At 38.6% G+C, this 23,844-nt stretch overlaps 1 protein-coding gene across 2 annotated transcripts in view; it reads left to right on the forward strand.

The window, feature by feature from the left end:
• Positions 1-23,844, forward strand: part of GRID1 (glutamate ionotropic receptor delta type subunit 1) — a 537,013-nt gene that overhangs the window by 471,589 nt on the left and 41,580 nt on the right. For both annotated transcript variants that reach the window (XM_086752572.1, XM_086752570.1), the window contains exons 9-12: positions 9,587-9,688; positions 11,219-11,416; positions 13,459-13,783; positions 15,174-15,312. In XM_086752572.1, coding sequence (XP_086608698.1) covers positions 9,587-9,688; positions 11,219-11,416; positions 13,459-13,783; positions 15,174-15,312 — 764 coding nt within the window. The remainder of the gene's footprint in view (positions 1-9,586; positions 9,689-11,218; positions 11,417-13,458; positions 13,784-15,173; positions 15,313-23,844) is intronic.

Here is a 23,844-nt window from a genome sequence, read left to right on the forward strand (position 1 = left end):
GCCTATTTATACTTTTATATTATGAATATTAACAGGCTACATTTATCTCGTAATGTCCTGTCAGCTCCTTTTTCTGCTTCATGCGGATTTGCAGCCCCATACATGCTTTACTCGGGCTTGGCGCAGTAGGGCACAGGTTGTTTCTCTGTGTTACCCAAGAGATCAGAGATGCTTACCAGCTATCACAATATGGAAAGAGAGGCAATTTTGAACTGGTATCGTTGCTCCTGCATTCACTTGCTGGCAAAAGAGTGTCTTATTCTGCCGATTAATGGAGCAATATCTTGTTTCAGCAAAAAGGTCATATTCATAATTTATATCCTTCACCATAATATTAAATGTGATGCATATGCAATATAAAATATAAAGTAGATGGTGCTGATCTATTCCCATGGGGTATGAGAAATCTTACACAGTGTCAATAAAAGCTGTAGGGTTACAGAAAACTGCTACTTCAATTCTGCATGAAACTCCTCAGTCACAGTACTGCAGAAAACTACTGTATACACAAATGCATGTACAAGAATTCCTTAGCTTCCTTAGTATTAGTAGCATAAAGCATAGTGCATCTAATCTTCATTTATGTCATAGAGCTCTTACTATATGTAAAATAGTTGGCTTTTAATAATATGGCCATTGCACTTAACTGAACTGAGCTTTGGCTAATGAAAAACATAAAGGAAACCACTTCCTCTCCCATCAAAATGTTTGATATTCTCTGCAATGAAGAACCATAAAAATAGCAGAGCAAGATACTGCTGAGTTATGCTAGCTAAGGTCAAAATTTTTGGTTGAAGTGAACAGCCGAATTTGTAGAGCAAGAACTGAATAAATACTTTTACACAGGCTTCTAGAGATTGAAGAATATTAATGCTGAAATATCTCTACCAAAGTCCCTGTTTGTAGTCCTTTGTCATCCTAAATTAGCCCCACAGTTCTGGGTTAGGTGTTGCAGGTTTTCCCCTCTAGGTTTTCTCTATTTATTATGTAGAAATTATAGTAAATTACATGGAGAGAGACTCTATAGCCTAGACTTTAATTACTCTTTAGATGATAGTGGTTTAATACTGTAATTGATCTTACATGGCAAAAACATGTTTCTGACAATAGTTTGCATTTTGTTTCAATGTCATTTTTATCAATTTTTATTGGATTTGAGCCCTTTGAATTATTTTTATTTCTTTCTTCTAATTTGTCTACATTTTCTGCTTGTTATTATGCAGCTTCTTGCTGAAGTACGTTTTGTTCGCACAATTGGGGATTTGTGTTTTATTAAATCTTAAAGAAGAATTTCAAGGGACTATCTATGTGATAGTGACTCAGTTAATGCTACTCTTCTCTCTTAATTGCAAGCCATTTCCCTTACATGGTTTGAAGGGCATTATGCCACTTCAGGAGCGGTCTTCATGTGGCATCTTAATCCTAGACATTTGCCATTTGTCTTGCTGTGCTTCTCAGAAAAGCAGTGGTGTATATCTGTTTCCTTAGACATTTCAGTTCAGGTCAATTGCTCTTTTCCACTCAAATCCCTCCTTCAGTGTTCTTGAACTTTATTTTCTATTCTAGGTCTATGCTCAATTAACTTTAAGCGTAACTCAGGATGCAATGGTATTACCTAAGCTAACGCACAATTGTATGTGATTGTAGGCTGGGACCTTAAATCGCTTCTGTGTGCTTTCTACATAGTTTCTCCCTGACTACTCCCATAGTAGGAATTTAATTTCAGCAGTGGGGAATGGATTTTTTCTATTGGAGATTAAAATATTTGAGGTTTTCAAGTTATTCAGGAATTATGCCATTCATCATAAAGACTTAACCAATACCTTTGACCTTTGTGAATGAAAAGGCCCCCTGCTAGCCTTGAAGATGGTGATTAATCCACTCACCTGAGATGTGGCAGATAAGATCACAGGCTAAATCTTGGACTCAGGGACTTAAATCAAGTTGTTCCACTTTTGAGAAAAGTATCCTGATCAGCTTTGACTGGGAGCCAGCATTATGTGAAACACCAGTTCAGTTCTGGTATCTCTGGTAAATTCAGGAACCACTGGGCTGTCTGGCTGTTCTTTGATTTCCTTCGTATATGCACTTCCTCATATTCTGGATGTGCCAAAACTTTCCCATTAAAAGGGTTTTTTTTTTTTTGTTTAGAAATATCCAGACAGGCTCTGCCCTTTTATCTATTTCTCATTTCACAGTATGCATTGGGAATGAATAAATGTTTCTAGGAAATGGTTTGTATTTCATGTGAAAGAGTCTCTGTAGATTATTAGAAGTCTTCTGTTGTCTTATATCTAGTTTTGTTTCTAATTTTCCCATTTCTTAGTCATCCTTATCTTAGATATTCACAGTCGTGTCTTTTACTCTTCTTGTACAGACTGACTCCTCCACCCCAGCAGTAGTTCTCCTGTTCTCCCTTGGTTTTCTTCCAGCATGCGTAATCTTATTCAGACAGATGCTAAACACAGTATTAAGACTGTATATTCTTCTCAGCTCTGTTGTGACTGCTCTCTGTGCAGCCTACGCCATGAGACCTGTGGAGTTCAAAACATGCTGGTACTCTTGCAGCCATACTGCATTACAAGTTCATCACCCATTTGCAGAATTCCTGTCCTTCTTTCTTCAGTTGAAGTATCTCTATTTCTCATTTTTCCTTTTCATAAGTGTTTGCTTCTAGTTACACAAGATGTATATTATTATTTCATGTCTGGGTTCTTACCACTCTCATTTATTTTTCTCGCTGTTCTATAGTCTGACATATTTGCAGCACTTCCCAGTTTTGAGATATCTTTGCATCTTAGACATTTTAATTTTAGCAATTTGCTATTTCCTGTTCCAGATCATTAAAAAAGCTATTAAGTAAATAAGATCTTAATACTGACTTGCTCTAAGCTACCTCAAAACTTCTTTCCTCATCTTGATATATCATTCTTCATTGTTGCTTAGAAGCAGTCTGTAAATCATGTGATATTATCCGCATTCAGGAAATGAATTCAGATTGTCCTAGGTTTCACAAGAGCCTGTATGAAACAAAACTAAAATTCAGATACGAGTATACTGTCATCTTCATTTCAGTTACCTATTAATTCTGCAGTACTATTGAAAAAGCAGTTGAGTTTGTCCAGAGTGGCTTGTTGCCTAATGCTCATCTTCCTGTGATTTTCTAGAGAGGTTTTATTATAATGTATATAGCACCATAAATTTGCAAACCACTGAAATTAGAATAAGATGCATACTTCTCCCTGATGACCTCACATTCTTAAAGGCCCATTAAAGCAGCAACAGTCACACAAATACACTTCACTGTCCTGCACAGAAAACCAGGGTCCTGTTGGACAAACGAGTGGCATAGTAGTCATAGAGGAGTTAGCCCTTCCCTACTTCTCCATTTTTTTCTTTCTTTATATTGGCTAGTCACTGTCTTTAAAGAGCTAAATGTCTCAGGAGATGGATGATGCTGTTTGCTGAAGAATGGGAGAGAGAAGTTTTCCATGATCTCCTTGCCCTTCTCTAAACTTCTGCCGTACAGATGTAATCCTCCTGTGGCACTGTAATGGTAAACTGAGCATTTTGAGCACTGAACAGGATGTGATAAAATTTTGACACAAAAGACTGAGTTTCTCTGCCACTTAAGATGACTTGGTTTGCAATCCTCTGCTTCAGTTTTAATATGTTTTTGGAATTCTTGGTGGCTATGGGTGCATAGGTATTCCAAACCCCCTGCAGATGTTTGGGAAGCAAGCTACATCATTAATACAAACAAATTCAGAATACCAGAATAGAATAAACATCTGGACATAGCAACCTGCAGGTATTTCACTGAAAAGAAGGTTAAGTTATGCTGGATCACAGAATACAGCTTAAATCAATTCAGCTGGTGATCTTGTCCAGTATCTTATCCCTAAGAATGACTATAAGCTTATGCTTCAGAGTAGAAAGGTTAGAAGTTTATAGAAATACATTTTATCAGTGTTTGGATTTGCTTGCAAGTATAAGAATTGATACCTTTACATTTTCCTAATCCTGTTTATGTAATTATACAAATACACAGTCTAAATTGTTTTTTTTTTTAATTTTCTTAATTATGATCCCATATTTCAAATGAAAAGCTTTTGGTGCCTTCAAGGCAACTCCTGTCATAAAAAAAAAAATGATGGAAAAAAAGGGAAATGATGTTTCAGGGAATCCTGTCAGTCCCTTAAGCATGACACATAATCCAATGTGTGAATCCTACTAATACCTTACTGTGAATGATATTGAATGACAGCAAATTCCCTAGATTGCTGACATACTGCATTTAAAAAAGAATTCTGGCTCAAATGTAGATATTTGCTTTACTTACTATTTAAATTGAGTTCCTTTTATTCCTTAGAACTGCAACACAGGAGTGTCCAATTTGTTCCATTTACTTAATGGGCTACTGCCTTATTTCATATTTGTCTCCTGTAAACATTCTTTTTCTTGTTTACATTTTGTTTGTTTGGGGTTTTTTTTTGATTATCATGTTTGCTTAAAATCTGCTTATATAATGTTAAATGTTTCAGTAAGTGTTTAGCCATACTGCGAGACTGGCAAAGGGAGACCCCAACATGCAAAATCCACATATATGGTCCAAGGACATCATATTTGATATATACTATGTTGACTTCCAGGGTAAGAAACAAGTTGTCATTGAAGTGAAATCCGCTTCAGTTTCATCTAAAAGCTTTATCAGATTGTGCGTGGCGTAGATAAATTTATTTAACTTCATGCACAGAACAGCTTTCATACTCACAGAAAATGTGCTCCGGGTTGTTATGGGTGTCCCTGTCTGATGCCACAAGAGCTGCCTGCCTCGCACTCTCTTCCATTTCCTGTCTGTTAGAAGATCTTCAGGTTTCAAGGCAGGAATTCCCAAATTTAATTTGTTTGGATAGTGTAACCTTAGCTCCAAAGGAGTTACCAGACAGAAGTTTTCAGGTTTTAGTAAGATAGAAGATGCATGCTTTGCACTGATTATAGCCCTTTCAAACATTACCATACATCTGCTGAAAATTATCTTATTTTATTTCTTATGAGAATCCCATTTTCCTTGAAAAGTAGATCATGTTTAGGATGGCACCATGCTGAAAATGGTGTTAGACAGCAGTGACATGCATTGCTTAGACAGAAGCTACTGCATTATAAACTATAATAATGTAGATTATTTTATTCACTGTTGTGACATAAACATTAAATACTCACTTTTTTATGCTAATATCGGTTTTCAACTGTATTTACTAGTAGTTTTTGATTATTTGAGCAGGCAATGCGCCCTTGCGGCCCAGAAGGCCAACTGCATCCTGGGCTGCATCAAGAGGAGAGTGGCCAGCAGGTCGAGGGAGGTGATTCTCCCCCTCTACTCTGCCCTGGTGAGACCCCACCTGGAGTACTGTGTCCAGTTCTGGAGCCCCCAACACAAGGAGGACATGGACCAGTTGGAGAAGGTCCAGAGGAGGTCCATGAAGATGATAAAAGGGCTGGAGCCACCTCTCTTATGAGGACAGGCTGAGAGAGTTGGGGCTGTTCAGCCTGGAGAAGAGGAGGCTCCGGGGAGACCTGAATAGCGGTCTTCCAGTACCTCAAGGGGGCCTACAAGAAAGATGGGGAAAGGCTGTTTAGTAGGGCCTGTTGCAAGAGGACAAGGGGTAATGGTTTTAAAATAGAGGGGGGTAGATTTAGATTGGAAATTAGGAAAAAATTTTTTACGATGCGAGTTACAGAACACTGGAACAGGTTGCCCAGAAAGGTGGTGGAGGCCCCATCCCTGGAAGCGTTCAAGGCCAGGCTGGATGAGGCTCTGAGCAACCTGATCTAGTTGGGGATGTCCCTGCTTCTTGCAGGGGGGTTGGACTAGATGACCTTTGAAGGTCCCTTCCAACCCAAACCATTCTATGATTCTATGATTTTCATCTCCATTTGTTTGGGCCCGAGACAGACGTTTGCCATAGTCCAGTGGTGTGAGCATTCACAGCAGAGTTAGAAAAACTAAATTCAAGTTCCCGATTCAAGGAATAAGTAATTATTGTGTAGTAGAGCAGCACAAACACGCAGACGTTGCTGACAAACAGATGTGTAACAAATAACTGAATTTGTCATCGGTTTTATCCCCTAAAGGAAGCGGCACACAGGCTAATCTAGTTGATCAAGTTCACAGGAGGCAGCAAATCTTGCAAATCAGTGTTTAATGCATGCATCCTTGATTTATTTCAGCGGTAGGATTGTCTGCCTCATCGTGCTGATGAGGGTCTTCACACTTCCCGTGGAGTTGTTTCTGCTATTCTCTGGTGTGAGTTTACCACGACAGCTCAACATGATTTCCCCTGGGGAACCAATCACTCATGTGAGTGTTGGGCAGCCAGTAGATGCAACAATAACGAAGTCGTGAAACTGGTTTGTGGAATTTGGCTTCTAATTTTTCAATGGGAACTCAGGAATCCCCAAGTTACATTGACATCAAGGTTTCTTTGGGGGTTTTGATAGATATCAGTGCCTTTCAGGATAAAATCCTAAACAGCAGGTTCATGAGGCGTACTTTGGATGACATCCTTTATCATTTGACACTCCCAGGTTGTCTAGCCACGTGATTGTTTTGCTTGTGTGTTGAGTATGTGTGTTTGGAGCTATATTGCTTGTGGAGGTTGAAAACAGTGTTAAAATTGTGACTTACTCTCTCCAAGTTTTTCCTTGCAGTTCTGATTAAAAATGCAGTAAATATTGATAAAGGTTAGAAGCACGTCTTAGAATTTTCCAACAAATAACTTTTTGTCTGAATTTCAGTTGTTTCCTCTGATTTGTCTTTATTGGATGATTGAGCTTCCAATGTATGGCTAGAGCTACACGATTCCCAGCAATATGGCTATTTCAGAAAGAGAAGCTAGGGAGAAGGTTTAAGTCGAAAAGCTTTATTAAAGCAATTGTTTTCAAAACTTGAACTCTCATAATTCAGTAACTTGGGAATAAAAAAAAAAACAACCCACCCAGACTGCCATTAAGTATATGATTCAGAGACCATTGATTTCTTAAATATGTCCTATAAGTGCTGATTCTGCAAGCAGTTGTTTGTTATAATCAGATCTAAAAGCCCTTTCTCTCCTACCAGCTGATGGTTGTGCTGTAACCTTTGGCTTCAGACTTCTGGTAGGAACATGGTACATATTTCTACAAAGAATGAAACTCCAACGGCCTTATCAAATAACAGCAGTACTCATTGTGTTTAACAGTGCTGGAAATTAGTTTCTCGGGCACTGATCTTGACAGGTCAGCTATCACAAATTGGTAGATGTATCTGTAAATACATCGGTCCTATAAACAAAATTCTGTCTGCAAGAAGTGGAAGTTAAAATTGGCACACTTACAGAAAAAAAAAAAAAAATGAAATGTTCTGAAGCACAAGGATGCACAGGAAACATCCCTTCTGGAAAAGGTTTTGCTCATGTTCCGTTTATCAATTTTATCCTCATAGTTTGTGCCTCCATGGAGAATGCTATGGAGTTCTGTGCTCAGGTGAAATATGCTCCCCCTCCTTGCACCTACTCCTGCTGCATAAAGGAGGAATCATTATCTATCTCCTTTTGAATAAAAGGATATAAATTTAGGGTTTTGCACTGGCATGTTTCCAGCTCCTTTTAGGAATTCTTAGTGTTAACACAGAATGCAAAATATAGGCTGTTCAAAAAGTCTAAGGCCTTGACATGAAATCAGGTAGAGTTTTTGAAAGGTAAAAGGACTAGGAGAAGGAACTGAAATGTCAGTCCACCAGTGGTGAAGTAATAAATGAATGTGTTACACTTCCCGTTTTTAATAAATATTTAATCATCATCTCTAGATTATGCAAGCCATTTTGGCCAAAACCTTCCATGCATCTTTATAATTTACTTATTGCATAGGACAGCTGAAGAAGACTTAGACAGTAAACTTTCTTTACAGATTTGAGACACAATATATACCACATGCACCTATACTGGTCTTTGGAGTCTGTTGAACTGTATTGATTTATGTCAACTGACAAATTGGTCAATTTTGTTTGGCAATAGCAAAAGGTAAGAAACATCTGGGCATATTTCAGAGCAAACATCTATGCTGGAATTTAAAAGATATCACAGCTATAGGTACCTGCCTGTAGTGCTGCAGACACTTCTAAGCTCATCTGTCACTCCAAACTGGCGTCACAGGGGATCTCAATGTGAGATGTTTAGCTTTCAGGAGTATCATTAGAAAGCTGAATAGTATTCAGTGGTGCTCCTCCTCCATCTACCAGATCTGTTGGATAAAAGCAGGTTTGAAGATCTAGAGACTATAGAATAATTTTCATCAGTTGTGATAGTTATGATGACTGAATATTCACTGAATGTCCTGTTCTTTTCTAGTTCCCTGTTTACTAGGTTAGTGCAACAAAACAAAAATAAAGCTATACAGATCTCTCCCATCAGATTTTGGGTTTTCGTTTGATTTTTGAGGCTTTAGGATAAAACTGAAGTCATAGAAATAAATCATGTAGGACATTTAGCCATAGGCATTTTCAGTGAAATAAGTTCTTTCCAAGAAGGTTTTGACTTGTTACTTGAAAATTAGCTTCTGGCAGGAAGAAGCCACGTTTCACAGATCTTGGACTATGTTTAATTTCTACAGGGTATGCCTTCACACTGCTTCTACATATGTGAGTATAGTATTGGTATTTAAGAGTAGAGCTGAAAAAAAAGAAGGAAACAGTTTCTGCTTGATATTATTTATGACTCTGAAGGCAAAAGGAGTGTCTGACTGCTGAAGAGAATATTTAGTTTGAATAATCCAAAGGTCACTTAAGATTGACTTTTATATTCAGCCTATTCTAATGAATTTTACTGCATTTCCTTTCAGAAAATGCAGTAAAATTGATTTGTAAAGAGATACGTTTAATTGAAAAATAAAATATTTAGTTGTAATGTTCCAGGGAGATATCCTGAAAACATGCATCCAGGTACATCTAGCAGGTGCATGAAGTACTGATAGATGTAAGATATTTGATCATTAGGAGCCTGGGAACTTGAGAGGCTGTCATTGTTTTACTGATGAGGTAGAAGCAGGGCAAGAAGAGAGAAAACAGGACTTAAGATAGGATCTGAAGAAAGTCTGAGAGAGAAGAGGAGGCAGTTTGACACCATAGAATCTGTGTCAAGAATTTAGGACCATCAGTGAAGAAGAATGTTATGCAGCAGGAAAAAAAGATCAGTCTGTGATAAGCAGTAGGGAATGCTTTGAAAAGTAGGAGGGGATCTGAGCAGAGAGAGAAATGTGGGACAGTGAGAACATATATAATCCTGAGGACTGTCAAGAAATATAAACTTACTGGAAAGAAATATCGTATCAGAGTGATTTAAGTGAAATAATATGATAAATGCAGGCAAGGCACTTGTTTATATCTGTCCTCTGAATGTCACTAATTCTGATTCTACATTTAAAAACACACACTTTTCTTATCCTCTCTATATCGGTTCTGGATTTGGCCAGGCTACTGTTAAATGTTTATGTAAACACTGAAAGATTTCTGCCTAACAGTCCTTCAGGCTCACTGTACTTTCTGTTCCAGCTGGCAACGTGGGACTCTGAGAAAGGGCTGAACGGCAGTCTACAGGAACGGCGTCTGGGCAATGACTTACAAGGACTGACACTCAAAGTGGTGACTGTCTTGGTATGATCCTATTTGAGTTCAGGAAAAAAACGCTCAAAATAAAAATACTCTGACTGAGTATTTTGGGCCCTTCCCCCAGTATTTTTTCCTCTCATTTTCGGTTCTTTATTTTTAGATGATCAGTTAGATAAGCACGGAAAATAGATGATGGTTTTTATTACTTTATGTGAAGCTGTGCACTGTCAGAGACACAGAACATTTGTTTGTTTGCTTATGCTGTTTTTCTGCATTGTAATTCCTGCTGGGCACGGAACCAGCACAGGGCCTGAGTGCACAGGGGTGAATTCCAGATACCGTATTCTAACTCGGGTATGCAGTTTCCAGCATTTCATGGATTTTAAGATCAGATGGGCCAATTATGATAATCTAATCTTGGCCCTTGTACACTGCAGGCTGTAAAATTTAATCAAGTGTTTCCTCCATCAAGCTCATAAATTCCCGTTGAGATAAACTGTATTTTTTAGAAAGGCATAGTCTTTCCAAAAAATCATTATGCTTTTGGGACTACTGTCAGTATGCGGAGTGGTAGTAGAGCTCCTGTCAGCTAAGTGCTAAATTAGGGGCAAATCAGGGCTTGAATGCATTCCTGTCTAAAATATTGTCATTTGCAGCTTGCAGAATATGGTATCTTTTTTTTTATTTCTATTTTTTTTTTCTGAACCATGGTACAAACAGGAAGTAGAAAATAAGATATTTAAGGCACTCCCCCAGCCCGCAATTTTCTCTCCTCTGGCTGGTGACAGGAGAGCTTATGCTGCAGCTTTTGTGGGAGGTGAGCAGATCCCTTCCACGAGAACGTCACTACCAGGTTGCAAAGGTGACCAACAGCGATGGTCATGCTGCCAGCAGCCCCGACGTGTCCCCCGCAGGAGAGCCTATGCCTGACAGAAAACATACCACAAAATACTGCATTTCCTTGCTCCCGAAACATAATTTAATATAAAATATTCCAGTAACCATGAAGGTTGTTCTTTGAATTTTCAAAATATTTTAAATATTCACAAAATGCAGCATTTTTAGCTCTTGTTTCAGTATGTCTTCTGGATAAAAGATTAATCATTGTCTGTAAAAGAGGACTTTCTAAGTCTGACATGCTCGGAGATAGATGGGCAGTAGTAATGTTCCTATCTAGGACTCAAGTGCTTAACTTAATATCTCAGGTAGGTACCTGTGCCCTCTTTATAGTCAGTGAGAAAAGGCAGGTATTTCAGAGAGCAATTCATCCTGTAGATATCAGGGAGCTGCTAGTGGTGGGGCTGAATCGTCCTCTAGAGCCCAAGCCTTTGCCTCTTCTCAGGAACTCTGGAAAACCCAAGGCCACAGACAGGACTCAGGTGCTGAAGCACTGGTGTCTGGTTGGGATGCCTCATAGTATCCCGCCCGGCCTCCGGTTTTTGCCTCTCAGGGTTATGTGTGTCTCAAAATCTGTGCCAAGTTGTCCAGAATTAGCTCAGGAAACATCCTTTTGCCAAGATAAGTAAGTTAAAAAACTAATTTCAAGTATCAGTTAAGATATTGTTTTGTTCTTAGGAAGAACCTTTTGTGATGGTGGCAGAGAACATACTTGGGCAACCAAAACGATATAAAGGATTTTCCATTGATGTCCTGGATGCACTTGCCAAGAATCTGGGCTTCAAGTATGAGATATATCAAGCTCCTGATGGTAAATATGGACAGCAGCTTCAAAACAGTTCCTGGAATGGCATGATTGGAGAACTTATTAACAAGGTACACAGAGATGAAGCTGCAAAAAAAAAAAAAAAAAAAAAAAAAGGGGGGGGGGAGAAGAAAGAAAGAAAGAAAAAAAAGCCTCTTTGGAGTAGGGTGTCAAAGCTTTGTAAGGGGGTTGTTTAAATTCTTCCCTTCCTTCATTTCAAATTACAAGAGAAAGAATTACGATGAAAGCACCAGTGCAGAACACTTCTGAGCTACGGGTGGTTTGAGTGTGGTGTAAAATGTGTGATTTAAGACCCTGTACACAGGATAGGAACTGGAGAGTCTGCTGTTCTATTTATTCCCAGCTGTTCTCAACTGATCCCACTGATAAATTATATCACTGTAAATCTATGTGTTTACATAGTTGTAAAAATAAGAAGACAGGACATGCATGTACGTCTGAATGAATTATTATAAAAAATAGAGAAAAGATAATGTATCTTTCCTAAAACATTAATTACTATTATTTAAAATTTTGTCATTATGTCTTTGATACTTGTTTGTAGGTATAACTTTATTTGGGTCACTTATTGGCAATGAGTTTGATAATCATCAACTGTTTGACTCCAAAACAGGAAAAGTGTCCCTAGTAATATACCATAAAGAAGTGTTTTGAAGGACCAGAATTCAAATTGATCTCAAGATTATTCATCCATTTAAAACAGGACCAGAATTTTTTTCTGAATTACAGTCTTGCAAATTAGGAGTAAGTTAATATAACTCCACGAAAGTAAATGGGGAAAGTCCATAGCTTGGAATCTCCTAGAGAATGAAATTAGAGTGTATTTTGTTCATGTTCTTGCTATCTGACATGGGACAAATGTTAATCAAGAAAGAGAATCAAAGGAATTAATATTCAATGTTGCTGCCCTTTGTAGGAAAGGTTACTCCTCTGCAATGGAGTTATTACTTAAAGTAAAAGCTTTCTCATTATCTAGTAAGTAGGTGGCTCAGTATCAGGTAAGTAGATGTTTAGGAACAAATAGAAGCAATTAAAGCAATAGCAAATGTGTATGATAATGGGATATTCTTGGTTGGTGCTAGGAAATATAAAGATTTTTTCTTATTTTGCATTGACACAAGCTGTTTGAATTTCATTGACTTGAAAATGTGGTAAGAAATTCTGTTGAATTTCTTTTAAAAATCCTTTGTTCAAAGCAACAAAGTATCTATTGTGGTATTTTTTAATGGTATTTTTGCTACTAGCTTTTCCACTGACTCCAAGGGATTTCAGAGCAGTTCTCCCTCACTTAACATCTGCTTTACTTTAGAGATAGGAAACAAAAAGTACATTCTATTTTTTTAAGAAAACTGTTTTTATTAAGATGGAAAACTATTCAAAATCTAAATGCAGCTCTTCAAAAGCTTTGGGAATCTTATTTATTAACTCTTGTTTTATCTTTCACTGAGTTTGCGTACTCTTTAAGGATCCTCTATCTCTAAAACCTACTCACTTTAAATGTCGAGTTCAAAGCAGTTTCCGGAGATAAGTTGCCTCTGGTGCATTCTTCCAGTTACTAGTTTTTGCAGTCGCTTTATTCATTCTAGGAAAACAAACAAAATCTTCCCCCCAGTTGTCATATGAAATCCCTTCATGAATATGGGCAGTTGGCAACTTTGCAGGGAGAAGAACAACCATTAGCTCTTCACACTTTGCTATCAAATACAACATAAATGGTGGTTCTTATTGCTTGCAGTGCACCAGGTTAATATGGTTTGGAGTTTCAGGCATCCTTTATAAAACAAGTGAGGGATAAAGGTTAAATAAATTGCACTCATTCCAGAGAAGAGTCAGGGTGATGCTTTTCTAGAATACTTTGACAGGTTATGTTTCACTATTTTGCTTTAGACTGGTGCAATTAATTAGTGTTCAAATGATTAAACTAATTCTGGTTTTATTTTTAGTCAATTTATTTTAATTTGCCTAAATGTGTTAAATTATAGAAAGACATGCATGGAGTAACTTGGTTCTTAAAAAGCTTCTCCTTAAGGCTCACGCTGGCAGAAGTCATGGTGTTAAGGAAGAGATCTGATCTGTTGCGTTTGTCTCACAGAGAGCAGACCTAGCGATCTCAGCCATCACTATAACACCAGAACGAGAGAGCGTTGTGGACTTCAGCAAGCGGTACATGGACTATTCTGTGGGGATCTTAATCAAAAAGCCTGAAGAAAAAATCAACATCTTCTCCCTCTTTGCTCCTTTCGACTTTGCGGTGTGGGCTTGCATTGCTGCAGCCATCCCTATAGTTGGTGTCTTGATATTTGTCTTGAACCGCATCCAAGCAGTCAGGGCACAGAACGCTTCCCAGCCAAGCCCTTCGGCGTCCTCCACTCTCCACAGTGCCATCTGGGTCGTGTACGGTGCCTTTGTTCAGCAAGGTACTTACTCTCTTATAAATACCACTGACGGATGTTCAGAAATGTCCTGCCTTGTGTAAAGCACGTCAGGACACGTTAGTCTTGGCCAGAATGGTCTAAAGATGAAAGAGAAGGCTCATATGGGGAGGCAATATGTTTTATTAGCCCAACTGATGAAAAGTGGGAAGAGGTACCTAAGTTTGGGTAGTTATGTTCTGCTTTTTTTTGTCTCTTAGTAAGTCCAGAAAGAACACTCCATGCAGGATTTTCTGCTTTGGGAAAATTATCGCATGATGAATAAACTTCAGATCTGCTTGGTGCAGAATTACCACACTTCTCCAACTCTGAAACTGGCACCTTTTCTAATTGTTTAAATTTAATTTTAGAAATTTATGTGTTTTTGAACTAATGTGAGACAGTTTATCTTTTGGTTCTTAGAACTGAACAGGAAAATTATTTGCAGTCATGTAACTAACTTTACACTCAGGAATCTCTAGGAATAGGACTAATCCTATTGAATTCAGTAGGACTGCCACCATTAAGAAAGTTACTTTTGTGAATAATTGTTTGCAAAATCTGCCCAGGCAGTTTTTGTCTCATATCTATAATGCTAGAACTACTCTTGGAAAGCAGGTTTTGTTGATACAGCCATGTTGTTAACTTTCTACAATGTTGTTTTCTTTTTCATTGTGATTGCAAGCTTATAAAGCTTCAGCTGGAAAATTCTTACTATTGCTGTGAAACTTGGTCCCTCATCTCATTAAGGTGGCATCCCTGATGGGTTTAAGTACAGTAAGATATGATCAGCACAAACATATGCTGAAGAGACTAACACCAGCTGTTTGGTAAGGTTTGGTCTCCTAGCATAAGTAGGCTTGAAGCCTGCTAGAAGGAAATCTTCACGTTATTTGAAATGTTGTAAAGAGTAATAAGTAATGACACTAATGCTTCAGTCTTTGCAGATTTCAATACAGCACAGACAGCACACAAACCATTGGACAATTTTGTGGGTTTTTTCCAAATCTAAAACGGTCATTGAAAACAGACTATTGCTGTATTCTGAACACTAATGATTTAATTCCTGCATATTAGTCATGCTTCACCATTAAACTTTCTTTATTTAGAATATTTTTCATGTTCTGTAAACTTGATCCTCAATAATTCCCAAGAGAAATATTTTAAAAGATGATTTTTCTAGAATAGTTTCCAAGGCAATAGGTTTACCAGGTAAATGTTTGTAAATTATCAGTCTTAATGGAAGCAGCGCTTTTCTCACAGGGAAAGGGAGATCTGGAGGGGAAGTAGAAATGCAGCGGGTTAGCTCCAACGAAGGTTAACATAACAGAGCACGCAGAGGGTGATCATAAATGGATGCTGCTGGGAGACCCTCATTTTCTCTGTTTATTTGTAGGGGGTGAATCTACTGTCAATTCTGTGGCCATGCGCATTGTAATGGGAAGCTGGTGGCTCTTCACCCTTATCGTGTGCTCCTCCTACACAGCGAACTTAGCAGCCTTTCTCACAGTATCAAGAATGGATAATCCTATAAGGTAAGAGCCTCTTCTTAACATGAAGCCGGAAACTTGGATTTCACAGAAAGGTATTATCCATTTGAGCACTCATTCTTGCAAGAAGGAGATAACTCTCTAATAAAATACTCGGCTTATTTGCAGTGGCTGCTTTTCTTTTCCCACCCCCCTTCTCCTTCACTGCTACAACCTCCAAGCAGTTTTGACAGGTGCATCGAGAGGACAATGGCACTTTAATTGTGCGTTTTTCCAGCAGACATGTCTTTCATGTTTATACGTATTTTGCTTAACTAGAGCTCTCACTGCATCCACTGTCTTCATTTCTTTGTTGAACATCAAGGGAATGGTCACCTCCTAAGGAATTATCTAATATTTCACTTCTCACCTTCAATGCGTAATTTTATGTTGTCAACATTGATATACACTGGTTTTTATACTATTGTTTGCATGTAAGGTAATATAGGTGGTCTTTTAAAATATAATGGCCAAAATATAAATGGCCAGATTCAGTGGCATTGTTTGCAGAAAAAGCTTCTTCTCAAGGAGTAAAAGATAACTGAACCTAACTCCAGGATAATAGATGTAATATAGCAGTTGTTTTATTAAATATATATAAAATTCTTTACAGTTTTGTTGGCAATATTGTGGTGACAAATTACAGCTTCTGTAACAGACGCAATTTATCTTGCACCTTTGACTTCTTTCCCCTGCCGTTTGCCTACTAATCCATACCCAATGAGAATATTTTCAGTACATCAGACCTCTGAGCAACTCCAGAGAGCTGCTGGCTGTTTGGTGGCAATTTGTGTGTGTAATTTGTTTTTCTTCATAAAAGTTAAAGGCTAAAGAATGTTTTCATTTTTTCTCTCAAAATATGGACAAAATTTCTAACTTCACGCTGCCATGGAGCACTGGGAGGGCTGTTGATCTCCCATAGTCAGTGTCGACAGGATTAGAGTCTGGTATCTCATGTTTGGTCTGATGGTGATGGAGTGAAGAGGTGGCCAGAGGATGGGCAGCGTGGCACAGGCTCTCCTACTAGAAAATACTGAGCCGAGGATTTTAGGTGCTAGAGAGATCCAGTTACTCTGTTGGTCTCACTTGGGATTGCGCTGGAAAAACTGGGACTAATTTTTATGCTTGACACCTGAAACAGAGGCATTGGTGCTTAGATGAGGCTGTCACTTAAAATAACTGGTTTTGCCTTCTTTGAGGTATCTGCACAGAAGGACATAAATAAATGTGTTTCTCATAAACATGAGTTTAATAGTTTTTCCGGTTTTTAACTTGCCATTGTGTGCTAGCAGGTAATGTAACGTTTTGTATTAATATAGTGTTATAATAATAATAATAATAGCCCAATACCATAAAAAGTTTTGGTTTTAAATCCATTTTCTGCTAGTTTGGCCAAAATAAGTGGGTTTTAATAGTAATAGAAATAAGAACTGCAAGTAATTTCTGGAAATAACATAGCAAACTAAATAAAATAAAGTTACTGCAGAGTATCTGTGAGGCCTGGCTGTAATGAAAATGAGGTTAAGCTCAATGAATAAATTGCTCTTGAAACCCAAGACAGAAATAATTATCCAGAAAGCATGAATAATGATGTTCTCAAAAATTTCTAAATGTTCCAGTTCTTCCATGGGAGAAGAAATTGTCTGTTTGGTTTACTAGGCACCTCCCAAAACCCAGCAAATTTTACAGAAGGACAAAAGTTGGGGTCAGATGCAGTGAGGAATCTGCAAAAAGAGATCAAGGTTTCAGATCAGAACTATGAATTATTAGAGGAAGCTTTTGAGGCTGAGCTATTACAACATTTACAAGGGGTTTTGATTCCCTTTCTTAGTTAAATGAAAGGACATTGCTAAGGATCTTGAGGGAGTGGGAGAAGATCTTTGGGTAAAGGAGCTGCTTGGTGTTGTTTTGGGCCTTTAGAGCCCAGATGCCCTTCTACTGTTAGAGATGGCAGCTGAAGAATTATAATTAAATGCCTTTCTACACCTAAGAGTAGCTGCCACTTTTCAGGTTCCTAATATCACACCCCCTTGTACAAGGTGAGGATACAGAAGAAAGAAAGAAAGCACTCTACTGTGATCTGCAAACACCAACAGAGTAACAGAGTAATTCAGGTGCCAAACCAGAAATGTCTAAAGTAATTTGAGTTGCCGTAAGGTTCACTGCCTGTGTTCCAGCTACATGGCTATAAGGGCAGAGGTCTCTATTAGGTGTTGTCAGCCACAATGTGGATTATTCATATTGCCTGAGGTGTTTAAAGTGGTCCCAGATGGTTCCTCTTAGGCACCCAAATAATTCCCTAAATAATCTAAAATGGTAGCTGTCAGAAAACTCTTTGATTTGATAATGAGTTGGCATAACTGAGCCAGTTAAGGGGCTTGCTTGTCTTGGCTTACTTACGGCTATTTGTAAAATTTTGCAGAATCTCATTCAGATCCGGCTACTCTAATAGAGAGAGAGAGAGAGATCTGGACTAAACCCTCTCATCAAAAACTGCTAGTGCCTTAGGAGAGAGGGGATGGGGTAAAGAAATACGTTCTCTGGAAACTCTGTTGAGCCTTCATCCATTTCTAAGCTATGATGAAGATAGTTTCATGTCTCCGCTCTTTAGGACAAGCATCTTATAAAATGTTGTGTCAGATTTAGAAGAAATATTTTTTCCCAAGAAAGTAAATTACTGCCTTACATGAATGCATGATGGCCTGGTGTGTCAGCTCCCAGTACCACTTCACTTCAGCATCACATGGTGTGGAGTGTCTATTTCTGCCTTTCTAAATTGGCCACTCAGTTTGCCTGCATTATATCTTTCCTGGGCCCAGAAATGAATACTACTTGAAATCCACTTTTCCCCACCCAAAAAGGCACAATGAGTTGTAGCTGAAAATTTGCTCACCAGCTGAGAACTACCAAATCCATCTGTGTACACGTCCATTGTTAAGGCACCAACCCCTCTTTCTCTCAGTAAATGTGTGCCGTTATCTCTCCCTCCATAGGAAAGTCCTCTGGTGTTCTGTACTGCTGCTGTAAATTGCCAGCAGGAAAGAAAACAGTATTACTGAGCTGCAGTAGCTGCAACATAGTTAAAATTTTCATTACAAGACTGATTTTCTTCCCAAGCCCTCTCTAAAATGCCTAATAAAAGTTGTTTCAGCACCAAATTTGGCATGTCTGCTCTGTGGCTAGCAGAACAGGAGCATGTTTGATTGAATAACTAGATGTCAATCAACCCAGTGATCCTCACCTCTGCAGTTTTGCTGCAAAATAAGTATGTTATAGAAATCATAAGTTCTATTTATTACAAGGGGCTTGGTGAAATGTTCACTGAAACAAAAGTTGAACTGATGGAAGGCAGATTTTTAGAATTAGCAAGTTAGATGAAAGCCTGCTGATGAGGGAATATTATTTTTTTTTTTCTGGTATTGGCAAATCTCACAAGGCTTTTCTACCTTGCCATGAGTTTCAGGGGCTGCCTGTGGCTCACAGAAAGGTAAAATACCCAGAGTAGGAGGCACAGCAGAAAGGAGCTTTCATCTGCTGCCTCTATTTCTGTATTTCCTGACAGAGACTTCCTAAATCCGAGATGGGTTCCCTAGTGCTGTGCTGTCCAGGTGCCAGATCCCATGTAAGAAACGTGCCTATCTTGGAAAGAACAAAAATCTCCTTGGATTTTCCCAAACCCTCAAGGGCTTCATGACAAGTGTGATAACAGGGAGAGGCACTGGCTTTCTGGTCTGGCACAACTGCACGTGCTGCCTTGCTCCTTGTGTGCCCTGTGTGCCCATCACTTGTCTCGTTGTGACAGGGCAGTGGGGAGGGTCACAGCGTGGAGTTTGAGACCCACATCAAAACTTCTGGCACTTCAGGGGATTGACGATAGCAACCTGATCTGGTTGGAGATGTCCCTGCTCCTTGCAGGGCGGTTGGACTAGATGTCCTTTAAAGGTCCCTTCCAACCCAAACCATTCTACGATTCTATGAGAGCAGAAAATAGTGGGAACCTTCCCTAGCTGTCCTCCATTTTCCAGTTGCTAGTGGTTGGTAATTCTGCACCCCTTTGCTCTTTTAATACTGCTTCTCGGAGCCCTTTGTCCAAATTAACTTTCCCCTTCTCTCTGCCCCAGCCTCACAACAAGGGGACAAAGGCAATGGAGTAGTTACCTCAGGATTTCTGTGTTTGTGGAGATTCACAGGCAGGGCAGTGAGCCATCAGGCAGATTTCCCAGCCACATGTGGACAGAGGAGCAAGATGTTACCCAGTTCCAAAGGAGAAGGCATTTTTTTACAAATGTGCTGGTGGCAACTACTTTGGAGCTCAGGCTAGGCAGCTGTGATCCATGTTTTAACTTTGTAAATGAGCAGTTATTAATTTTTGTTTATAAATAGAAATCTAGGTAATGTTTAGAGCTAATCCTTGACAAACTTGTTTAAACCCAAATGATTTGCATTTATTATTCTGATATTTGCCTTCAGAACTCTGTGCAGCTCAGAGACCTTCTAATAGGCCAGTCTGCCAAGAAAGGGCTGAATTATTACATGAGAGTTTGTTCTTTCTTTTGTCTTACTACATTTTCAAACAGCCCTTGGATCTGCTGTCCAACCTTCCATTTGTGATTATGAGTTTAATTAGCAGTGACTTAACTTCCAGCTTAATTTCTTGTTAACAAGCAGACTACATGCAGTTCAGTAGCTGCACAGATATTCTGAAGCTCAGGTTCAGGCGAGCTTTTCTGACAAGAGGTTAAGAATCATGCAGGAAAAATAGGACATTAAAAAGTAGGTTATTTGCAAATTCAAAAGAGTTTTAAATTTAAGATTTTATCAAACTGATCCTTAACATTTGCAAATGCTATGGATGTTTTGAAAGGCATCTGCATAAAATACACACATATCTGCTTTTAAGTTCACAGGTGTTGTTTAATGATTTGAGATTTCCTTATTTGCATTTTGATCCCCAAATTTCACGTGTTTTGGTGGAGAGCTGAAGATTTACTGCAGCTTAGTTGGGGTGACAGATGAAGCACTTGGGTGCAAATTCTTTTTCTACAACAAGCTTTGTTTGACTTTGGCTAGCTTAGCCTCCTCTCTGTCTAAGTTCCCTTTTTGTACAGTGGAGTAACAATTTTTTCATATCTTATATGGTGCGTTGTCAGTTTAGCTGCTTTAAAGATGACAGCCAGAAATGACCATGTAATAACAGTTCTGCATGTATCAAAAAAAGATAGATTTTTCTGGGTTGCATACAGAACAGGAACAATCTCAGAATATTTAAAAAAATGAGGAAAGTATTTTGAAATTATTTTGAAGATGCCAGCTAGAGAGAAATGAAAAAAGGTTTCATCTGCTGTAGTTAAGTGGATTTGATAGGGTTGGTAGGAAGAATGTCATAGGAATCCCTCTGTATTTGCAGTGATTTTAGCTTGAAATTCCTCATGTTTGAAAACAGCCTTTCTATTGTTAATCTCATACATGGCTTTCCAAATATTTCATTGGATTTTCTTTTGTTATGTTTAATTTTGTTATGTTCAGTTTGCACTATGTTTTGCAGTGTCTGTGCAGCACCTCAGGCACCTTGGCAGGAGGCACATATGAATGAGCATGATCAAAAATAATTATCATTATTATTATTTAAGGCCTGTGAGCAAAAGCTTCAATAACTACATTAAGTTCATCCATAAAAATAAAGACTAAAAAAGAGTGCAAAAAAAGATGCAAGTGAATGAGCAAGGACAAAAACTCAAAATTTTTCCTTTCCACAACATTCCCTGTTTAGACCACACGGAAGGAATGTCATGGGAAATGCTCTGCAAGCTGTGCAGCAGGGCAGCAGCGCTCAAGGGCAGAGCTTGCCATCCATTTGCTTCCAGGCACTGTTCAGGACACGACACTGTGTTGTTTGCCCATACTAGAACCCCCATCGTCTGTCTTTTCATTTCACTTTCATTGATGGTGTTGCCCAGTGGGTGCTTCTGGGGAAACCCAGGGCTTCACAAAGATTGGAGCCTTTTAAAAAGCTTTCTGAATGTTGCCGTATGCAGTTCAACCGTGGTTTAAAATGGATCCTAATTACTCCTGTAATTGAGCAAGTAGGCAAGCATGTAAGTGTAAATATTTCCCAAGGACATTTTTCTGGGAAAAATGAGAACGCACAGCTGAAAATCAACCTTGCATTCCATCTCTCCAGTTGCCATTATAAAAATGTGGCATATATTGGAGATCAATGGAAAACCAAGAGATTTGCGATTCCACATCCTCTTCAGCTCTACTTTTACAACACCTATATCACAGCATCTGTTCATTTGTTCTTGTTACTGGCAAGTTCTGCAACTTAAGTGGGTTGAGGCATTAACGTTCAGATGCACATACAGTTTAGAGAATAAAATGATTTGGATATGACGGTTGCAAAATCTACCATCTGTGCAGGTAATAAAATGATTTTTTATTTTTTTTTTCTTTTGCTTTAGAATGGTAAAAATCTAGGAAGAGCAGCAACCTCATAACAGCCCATCAAATTATACATGGATTGGTTAAAATCTGAGATTTGATGCACAGTCTCTTCTTCCCAGCTCAGATTGTGTCACCTTTTAAGTCAGATTTTCTCATGTTAATATAGGTTATTCACTGGTTGTCCACAGAATAGAGTAGCTGTATGCTTTGTGCACACATTAAATCTCACTGGCCCCTGACTTCAGCCTTCTTTGTTGTAGTATGTGGTTTCTTTTTATTACAAGGATAGTACCTATAGCTTATTTTGTTAGATTTTATTTTCTATTTGACACCTAAGGGATAAACAACACAAAATGCAGTAACGGAAGATTTTTGCCCAATAGGGTGTATATATTTCTATTGTTTTCTCTGAAGAAGCTATTTAATGTCTTATATGAACTGATAATGAAATTTAATATAACAGGATATTAAAAACATGAAATAATGATTACTACAGCAATTCAAACAGAGACGACCTTAAAGCTTCAGACATCTCCCAACTGTAAAGACTACCTCAGCTCACCATTTTTAAAAAGATATTTATTTGACAATGCAAAATTAACCTAACTGCTTTTTGCATGTTAATATACTATTCCACATATTTGCTGCTGGCCATTTTGCCATTCTTTTCGATAGACAGATACTGTTACATGTCCCTATGGTATATAGCTTTGTCAGAAGAGTATTTAAGAAAAGACTCTCAAAGTGGGAAGCCAGGTAGAACCTGAAAAAATTTTATAAATATCTTCGTGACACTTGCTAGTGAAACAGCAAACAAACAACCAACCTGTGAACTTACTTGTATTTTACACTATTTATTTGTGCTGGTCAGAGACAGTAGGGTAACAGTGGGCCCTATTGTGGGGTAATAGAGTGCATATTTCTGCATATGTTTCCAAATCATCAGGAGTCAGAAGGTCTCTTTGAAAGCAACCCTGCAGCCAGAACAAGCAAGTAAATTGCATTTGCAAAACTGCCAATAATTAGTAAGTACTTTGTCATAGTAAGTTACTCCCTGTGAAACAGTGGGACGAAGTTGAAATTAGGTGTAGCTACTTGTAAGAAGGGAAAGCTGTAGCTGTTTGCTTACTTGCTGCCAGCTCAGACAGGGCACATGGGCTTCCAGCTCTGTTAATCTGTTGCACATTTTGGGAAACACTTCATTTGCTTGTGTGGGGGAAAAAAAAAAAATTATCTTGTATCATGGCTGTTCTGCACCAGAATTTCCCACCCTCCTGGCCGCAACAGTAATTTTCCCGCATTCTGTTCATTGTCGTGTATTCAGTGTCAGTAGGATGACTGTGAGTACAAGGAATACGCACTGAATTGTTTATTTCTTTAGATTATTTTGGATGAAGGGAGAAGAGGGGAAAGAAGGGAAGTTTCCAGCAGGAGCAGAGGATGAATGCTTGGCTTGCCCAGCCATCGTCCTGGGCAGTGGCTGGTTGGCTATCACTGACCAGTCACCATGCTGTGGCCATTCCTGTGCTCCACTTATCTGACCCATCTTTCACTTTGCATGGTTTGAATTAATAGCCTGCAATAAAAATTAAGTAGTGATCATACCTCCTATAGCCCAAAAGTTCAGTTCATAGAATCATTTCAAAAGCTGACCTCCTGGAGCAAAGTTCAGCAGCTGTTCTTTCAGCGACTAAAGACTGAGCATGCCTATACTGTAAGGTTGCAAGGGTAAGAGTTTCAGTTTTGATGAGCTCAGTGCACTGTCATCTGTTTCATGTTGTGCTGATGAATAACCTATAAAATAAGAGCTCAAACTTTGTATGGGATATCTGGGTACAGGCACGTGTCTTTTTGCCAGTGCTGCTGTGGACACAGGAACTTCAGTCAAGGGAGGATGCAAACAGCTCTGTGCGGTAACGTCTTAAATCTTGTAAGCTAGATTCATTGGTGTTGTGAAGAGGATTTATTTTTCATTCTCTGTTTTTTTCTTCTCCCGTGCATTTGTATGATTGTCATGCATTTGTAGTACGTATGCATATTTAGTCAAATGGTTGCACTACTCTTTTATAATCACTTAGAAAAAAATGCTTTTAG

This window comes from Chlamydotis macqueenii, chromosome 7, assembly GCF_036417535.1.
Source record: "Chlamydotis macqueenii isolate bChlMac1 chromosome 7, bChlMac1.mat, whole genome shotgun sequence".
Lineage (NCBI taxonomy): Eukaryota > Metazoa > Chordata > Aves > Otidiformes > Otididae > Chlamydotis > Chlamydotis macqueenii.